Raw genomic sequence first — 7,943 nt, 5'->3', positions numbered from 1 at the left:
ATTATAGACTCATCTCATTATCTCTAGCTGCTTTATCCTTCTACAGGGTCGCAGGCAAGCTGGAGCCTATCCCAGCTGACTACGGGCGAAAGGCGGGGTACACCCTGGACAAGTCGCCAGGTCATCACAGGGCTGACACATAGACACAGACAACCATTCACACACACCTACGGTCAATTTAGAGTCACCAGTTAACCTAACCTGCATGTCTTTGGACTGTGGGGGAAACCGGAGCACCTGGAGGAAACCCACGCGCACACGGGGAGAACATGCAAACTCCGCACAGAAAGGCCCTCGCCGGCCACGGGGCTCGAACCCAGAACCTTCTTGCTGTGAGGCGACAGCACTAACCACTACACCACCGTGCCGCCCCTCATCTCATCTCATCTCATTATCTCTAGCTGCTCCATCCTTTACAGGGTCGCAGGCAAGCTGGAGCCTATCCCAGCTGACTACGGGCGAAAGGCGGGGTACACCCTGGACAAGTCACCAGGTCATCACAGGGCTGACACATAGACACAGACAACCATTCACACTCACATTCACACCTACGGTCAATTTAGAGTCACCAGTTAACCTAACCCGCATGTCTTTGGACTGTGGGGGAAACCGGAGCACCCGGAGGAAACCCACGCGGACACGGGGAGAACATGCAAACTCCGCACAGAAAGGCCCTCGCCGGCCACGGGGATCGAACCCGGACCTTCTTGCTGTGAGGCGACAGCGCTAACCACTACACCACCGTGCCGCACCTGTATATGTAAATCTCATCTCATCATCTCTAGCCGCTTTATCCTGTTCTACAGGGTCGCAGGCAAGCTGGAGCCTATCCCAGCTGACTACAGGCAAAAGGCGGGGTAGACCCTGGACAAGTCACCAGGTCATCACAGGGCTGACACATAGACACAGACAACATTCATACCTACGGTCAATTTAGAGTCACCAGTTAACCTAACCTGCATGTCTTTGGGGGAAACCCACACGGACAACATGCAAACTCCGCACAGAAAGGCCCTCGCCGGCCACAGGGCTCAAACCCAGACCTTCTTGCTGTGAGGCGACAGCTCTAACCACTACGCCACCATCCCGCCCCTGTATAAGTAAATACTTAATTTAATTTAATTTAATTTAATTTATCTAGAAGTCCCCCCCTCTATTTTCTATTTATCCTCTAATGATGCTGCTGGAATCTTAATTTCCCTGAGGGAACCCTCCCAAAGGGATTAATAAAGTTTAATCTAATCTATACTTTCATATTTAAAAAAAAACCCCCACTAAATTGGTCCAGGATGTGCACTTTAAACATGAATCCCTGCTGTGTTCTTGTTGTGAAGGATAAAGTGTTGGCTGGTGTGAATCTGCGTGGACCTCCATGTTCTGAAGTTGGAGTGCTAGACGAGTGTAAAACGTCACTTCCTGTTGAATGTGCCCAGACTGCTGGTGAAGAGGGGGGGAAAAGAGCCAAGTAGAACGCCACGTCCACGTCACGCAAAGTCTGAGTTGTGCAGTACATGAAGCAGAAGGATAGAAAGTTCTTGAAGACAAGGCTTTATTGTGCGCTGAGTGAAATTTAAAAAGCTCCACGCTACTTAAGGCGACAAGAAAACTAGCAGGCTGAAGTAGGAGTTAAAGTTCAGAGGAGAGGAAAAGCGGCTCTTACTAGCCTCCTGAAGCTCTAAATGTAAGTACACCATGTTGCTAATGTTAGCTAGCAGTTCAGAAAAGTTTTCTTTTCTGGAAGGCAACATTTAGACCGAACTGTTAACTAGAATATGAGTATAATAAGTGTCAAATGTTATTATTTTTCAATTAATTCTTGATATTTCAGTGGTTGAAGTATATTTTTGTTAGTGGTTGTAATGTTGGCCCATTTTGGGCTGCAGAATAACAACTTACCTGGTGGCTCTTCATAATGGTGCTGGATGTTGTTCCTAAACATGCCTTTATTTTATTTTTCTTCTGAGTAGCAGTATTTTTACTTTTTTGTAGCCCTTTATGAAAAGCAAACCTGCACTTTTTAATAGTAAGTCACTAGCATTCTAGCTTTTTTGTTTGTTTCATGTAACATGCTATAATTTCCATATTACTGATGATATAAAAGCACACATGAAGTGAGCCTCTTCGATTTTCTTCCTAAATAAGAGTGATCCAGTCTTTGGTGAATAAATTGTGCAATCAGGTTTATGGAGTAAAGCTCTGAAGAGTGGCATATTGCTATATCATTCATGCCTACGTGTAACTGTGCTTAGTGGAGGACTTGTTCCTCCTCCACTGGGCTTCAGGCTCATGTGCGCACACACACACACACACACAGGAATCACTGAAGGTCTTTAATAAAACTATTACAACAGAGAATTAAAGCAGGAAAATCCACCCTGAATTACTTGCATGCCAATCTTCAAAATGTGATCCATGATGTTTTCTTCAGTGGCATCCAGGATTTATTTTTGTAATGAATTGAGTTGCTGTTTTGTTTTTTTTACCCTTTTTCCTTTGCTTTTTTCTTTCATCAATCTGCTGATAGTGTTGGCAGTGAGAATTAGTCTCGCTTGTTCTCTGCCTAAAACAAGTGATGCAGCAGCGCTTTAGTCTGTTTTATAGCTCTTTCACCTCCTCTCATCTGTATACTCTGCTTAAACAGGTTGGAAAGCTCAAGTTTTTTTTTTTTTATGCTAATCCTGCTGTGAATAGCACCATGCTCGTCATCTCAGTTTTTGCTTAGAGCAACTGTGTCCTATACCTGCATGGCGTTCTGAACATTGACTCCATTTCCAGTGTCCATTTGCTTTCTCATTAATATGATGCTGAAGTCACTAAAATGTTGAGTGAGAGAATAAGTTAATGCTTTTTTTTTTGAGGAGGTCACAGTGAAACTTGACCATTATGTTGTATGAATGAGGTTTTTTTTCTTCCTATTAAAGGGCATTGTAACTGCTGCAGTATCCCTTTTTGACATTCGCATATAATAGATAAACTCAAATGCAACAGCTAATAAACACTGACACGGTGGTGTAGTGGTTAGTACAGTCGCCTGACAGCAAGAAGGTTCTGGGTTTGAGCCCAGCAGCCAATGGGGACCTTTCTGTGTGGAGTTTGCATGTTCTCCCTGTGTCCGTGTGGGTTTCCTCCAGGTGCTCTGGTTTCCCCCACAGTCCAAAGGCATGCTTAACATGAGGTGGCCTTGAGCAAGGCACCCAACCCCCAACTGCTCCCTGGGCGTTGTAGCATAGCTGCCCATTGCTCTGGGTATGTGTGCGTGCTCATAACGCACTTGTGTGTTCACTGCTTCAGATGGCTTAAAGGCAGAGGAGGAATTTCACTGTGCTTGAGTGTGCATGTGACAAAGGCTTCTTGTAAAGAAAAAAAAATCAGTATAAAAACATGTCAGAGTGGACCTTTTTCCTTTTAATTCTTCATTGTTACAGGTCTGTGTGCCAAAGAACAGTATATTTTTCTGTTTCAGCTTGCTTTTACATTACCACTCACAATCATGTACTCATAATGTTGTCAAAGGAAACAGAGCAGTTACAAATGTTTATACAGTAGTGTTTGGATGTGTAGAGTAAACACACAATCCGGACTGGTTGTGAACTGGTTGGCCTTGTTCTATGTTGATGTAGGTAGCACACCCTTACTCTTGGTTCTTTGGGCCCTTTCATGAGTGTATGTTAAACATGTAAACCTTCTGATTTTTCTTCCACAGAGCCACAATGAGCAAAGTAGATGAGCCACAGCGGGATGAGCTTGCATACTTAAATGATGAACCTCCAGCAGGTAATTAATTTCTTTGAGTTTCTTTGGCATAAGCCAATCAAACCTGTCATATGTGAAGGTAATACCACTGTGAATTCACACGGTGGTGCTGTTGTGCCATCTAGTCCTCCATCTTCCACATAACCCCTATAAAGGCCAATTTATACTTCTGAGGAGAATCTATGCCACGGCTACACCGTACCCTTCACTGTAGCCTGATGCACAACTACCCAACAATGTAGCTACACTGGGGGCGTCGTGGCTCAGGTGGTTAAGGCGCCATACCATGAATGCGGGCGACCCGGGTTCGATTCCGGCCCGAGGTCATTTCCCGATCCCTTCCCGTCTCTCTCCCGCTCATTTCCTGTCTCTACACTGTCCTATCCAATAAAGGTGCAAAAAGCCCAAAAAAATATCTTTAAAAAAAAAAAACAATGTAGCTACACGTTGTGGCAACACAGACTGCAACAGCTGTGATCGGTCTGCTTGGTAGCATCTCATTTCCTCCTATGCATTTTCGGCTGCTGCTGCTTCTCCACAAAGGAAATCGGAAATTTTATATTGCATTAATATAAATATATAAAGTGTGTATGGCTGTAGTTCATTTATAACTCCCTCTTTCTCCTCTGCATGTACACTTAAAGCATGGCGCATCAAATTCTTGTTATATATTCTTAAGTAATTGCTATAGGTGTTACAAAGGTATTCTCCAGCTCCTGTTGTTTTTTGGCATTTAGGTTCAGGGCTATGTCAGCGTTTTCCAGGCTTATTCAAATGCTAATTAGAAAATGTTAATTGAAATGTGTATTTGCAATTGTATTTCTCTTGTGAGGGTTTGTTTTATTTATTAATTAACCATGAACACTTGAAATGGCTCCTTAGTCACAATAATTGAGATCTTCTAAAGTTGCCGCTTGTCTTTTGTCAGTGTTTCTTGACCTGTAATCATATTTACAATTATGCAATGAAATATCACACATTTCCTTGTTTTTAGGCTTTTGTTTACTTTTCTGGCCTGGAAAGTTGCTCCTAAGCAGAACTACTCGGCTCTGAGTGTTTTTAGCTTCTGTAGAAAGGATGGGGTAATGCAGCCTGGGGGAAGGCAAAGGCTTGTCTGTATTTTTATTGTAATTGTCATTCGCCTCACAGGTAGCATAGGTTTTAAAAATTATGGACTTTTCCTTTAAGTATTAATTTAAACGGATCACACCGCACTCACGATAAAAAGGTGCCAAACAAAACCAAAAGACTGTTAAAACAAGAAAAAATGTCTGCACACTTAGATCCTTTAGTTCATTTAATTGCCAAGCTTTCGGTCAGAGACCTTCCTCAGGGCACAAACAGATCTGTTTGTGCCCTGAGGAAGGTCTCTGACCGAAAGCTTGGCAATTAAATGAACTAAAGGATCTAAGTATGCAGACATTTTTTTTCTTGTTTTAACAGCCTTTAAGTATTAATAAAATAAGACTGAAATCAATAAATATTAACAAGCATGCTGTGACGGTAAGCAGCCAACTAGTTAAAATATGAATTAACTTGTGATTTGATTAGATATTGTTGGAAAAACAGTTGCCTAATTAGCTAACTTGCACTGTATACTCTTATCGCTGATGATTTACACTTTGTTGAGCAAACCAAAGATCGTGATCACAGTTAATTTTTATTACAGCTTATCTTAAGAAGCAGCACATATCCAAGCTTGTTAGGAAGCTGAGATCAGAGAGGCTTAAGTTGCCCAGCAGTGGCAGGATGGTGATGCTGGGCCTTGAACTTCTGATCAGTAACTGTTGAGCCACCAGTGACATGATTTGGCAGTTATTTCAGGAGTAAAGTTCATAGGCCTTCAAGAACTTTTACCCAGTAATTCCACATTTTAACATCAGAGTACACTAGAACGTAATGTTCCTCAAATATATCCAAAAAAGCAGTCGTCGTCTCCCCCCCCCCCCCCCCCCCCCAAAAAAAAAAAAAAATTTAAAAAATAAAAAAGGCAGATAAGCAAGTCAGCGGTTAGGTTAACTGGTGACTCTAAATTGACCGTAGGTGTGAATGTGAGTGTGAATGGTTGTCTGTGTGTCAGCCCTGTGATGACCTGGCGACTTGTCCAGGGTGTACCCCGCCTTTCGCCCGTAGTCAGCTGGGATAGGCTCCAGCTTGCCTGCGACCCTGTAGAACAGGATAAAGCGGCTAGAGATAATGAGATGAGAAGCAAGTCAGCATATAAATCTGAAATGACTGACAACTCGGAAGGTGTTTTTAATTCTGCAGTATTAACTGACAGTCTCTGGTAACCCTGTCTCCTTCTCTCATGTGTTGACATGGTTGACCTTGGTTTCTGTCAAGCTAAATGCAGAGTCTTTTAATGTCAAGTGTGTATGATTTGGCTAACATTAGACAAGTATACATGCTGATCATAAGTTTTTATTTTCCATTCTACAGATACGAATAAAGACCACCCTCAGGCTCAACCAGGCATGTTTTCCAGAGTGACGGGAGGTCTCTTCAGTGTCACCAAGGGGGCTGTTGGGGCCACTGTTGGTGGGGTGGCCTGGCTTGGAGGGAAGAGCTTGGACCTCACTAAGACCGCTGTCACTTCTGTTGCTGCTGTTCCTGGTATGGGAGTAGGATTGGTGAAAGGGGGCGTGTCAGCAGTGGCTGGTGGAGTAACTGCAGTTGGCTCAGCAGTTGCTAATAAAGTTCCCATCGGAGGGGCCAAGAAGAAGGACAAGTCTGACTGAAATGTCTGAGTTGTTGGGGGAGATGCTGTCATCAGTGACTTTATTATATGACTCCTCAGTGGGATGATGGTTGGTTTGATATTCTGCAAAATGATTTGTTGGCATCAGATCTATCTGCTAGATCCGTTCTATGAATGAGTAACTTCAGTGAACTTGGAGCGTCCATCTGTTTCTCAGAAGAGGATGTTTTTGTCCTGTGTTGTATGTTTTGGAACATGACAAGGTGTGAATGTTGTGATCCTAGTAAGAGCATAATGTTTTCATTCTTGAAGTATTACTTGTGAAAGTTTGGAGATTGGGTGTTTAGTGAGCGACCAGCGTAACGTCATGTTTTGCTAAGCCACATTGCACTGGGTTTTGTGTCTGACCATAAACTAGGGAGCACACATCTCTTTGTACCAGAACCTTAGGGAAAATTAGTACCATGAACAATACATTGAATTAAGATGGGCATTACTTGGGTATTCACTGTACTGTAGGAGAAAGTTTGAGACTGTGATGGGTTGATGGTAATGTTTCATCTCTCTGATTAATTCGGTTTGTGAGGTACAGCCCCTGGGGTCCAGGCTGAGCCATGCTGCCTGCTGTTACAGCTTAGCTCACCAGTCTCTCTCTCTCCCACCTACAACACAGAGAAGCCTTGAGCCTCCAGCCACAAACTGTTCACTGTGCACCAAAACTACATCTAAGGAGTTATTCCTGTGTAAATCTGAATGCTGGTAGCAAACATTCCGAAGCAAAACAGTTTGTAATATTACGTGAAATAGCTGTTTAGGTTAGATTGGGTCTGTTAAATTCTGGGCCATTTTACTCATCTAGCCTTGCAGTGAAGATTGTCTGTAAAAGCTAGTTTGTTCAACTATGCATGTTTTGTTTTATCCTTAAGAATTATTTTCAAGTCACTTTCAAACTTTGTCTTGTCCATTTCATAAGTAGAATCATTTTCCCCAGGCCAATACTGCATTACTTTTTTTTTTTTTTTGATAAAGTATAAATGAGCAGAGACAGTATTTTCTCCAAGATGTGTTCAAAATCTTTTTCCTGCAACCAAAGAATGCAAAATGGTGAATATAGGTCGTCTTTGTAATAAGCAATATGTCCCCTCCCTTTTATTTTATCAGTGTGTGTATTCGTTTTACACACACACATGTAAGTTTGTGCTTGAATATATGTATAATGTGAATTAAATAAAGAAATAGGATTCAATATTGCATTGCTTTTGCCTTGTTACAAATAGTAGGTAATATTGGAGGCACCACTTAGATATACAGTACCTTACTGAATGACTGACTGTTTTAGCTCCTCAAAAGTAACTTAGCCAAGTCCCAGTTTCAAGGTCCTATCTGAGGATTGTGTGTGATGTTTTCAGGATATGGCGACAGGCATCTTCTATAGTCTGTCACCTTTGGCAAGTTTTCTTTTCTCACAACCCTGATATGTTAGTAAGTTCAT

General features: G+C 42.4%; 1 protein-coding gene across 1 annotated transcript; it reads left to right on the top strand.

Annotated features, from left to right (window-relative positions):
• The first annotated feature begins 1,448 nt into the window (after positions 1 to 1,448).
• On the top strand, positions 1,449 to 7,697 carry tmem263 (transmembrane protein 263). Its single transcript, XM_060923749.1, has 3 exons — positions 1,449 to 1,681; positions 3,704 to 3,774; positions 6,193 to 7,697. The coding sequence occupies exons 2-3, from the start codon at positions 3,711 to 3,713 to the stop codon at positions 6,489 to 6,491; spliced, it is 363 nt and encodes a 120-aa protein (XP_060779732.1). The 5' UTR covers positions 1,449 to 1,681; positions 3,704 to 3,710; the 3' UTR covers positions 6,492 to 7,697.
• The last annotated feature ends 246 nt before the right edge of the window (positions 7,698 to 7,943 follow it).

Source organism: Neoarius graeffei, chromosome 6 (genome assembly GCF_027579695.1).
Source record: "Neoarius graeffei isolate fNeoGra1 chromosome 6, fNeoGra1.pri, whole genome shotgun sequence".
NCBI classification, from domain to species: domain Eukaryota; kingdom Metazoa; phylum Chordata; class Actinopteri; order Siluriformes; family Ariidae; genus Neoarius; species Neoarius graeffei.
This window is presented reverse-complemented; position numbering and strand designations above follow the sequence as displayed.

Coding starts and splice junctions, on each gene's coding strand:
- tmem263 (XM_060923749.1), top strand. CDS start 3,711: ATGAGCAAAGTAGATGAGCCACAGCGGGATGAGCTTGCATACTTAAAT. Junction 3,775..6,192: donor AAATGATGAACCTCCAGCAG/GTAATTAATTTC, acceptor TCCATTCTACAG/ATACGAATAAAGACCACCCT.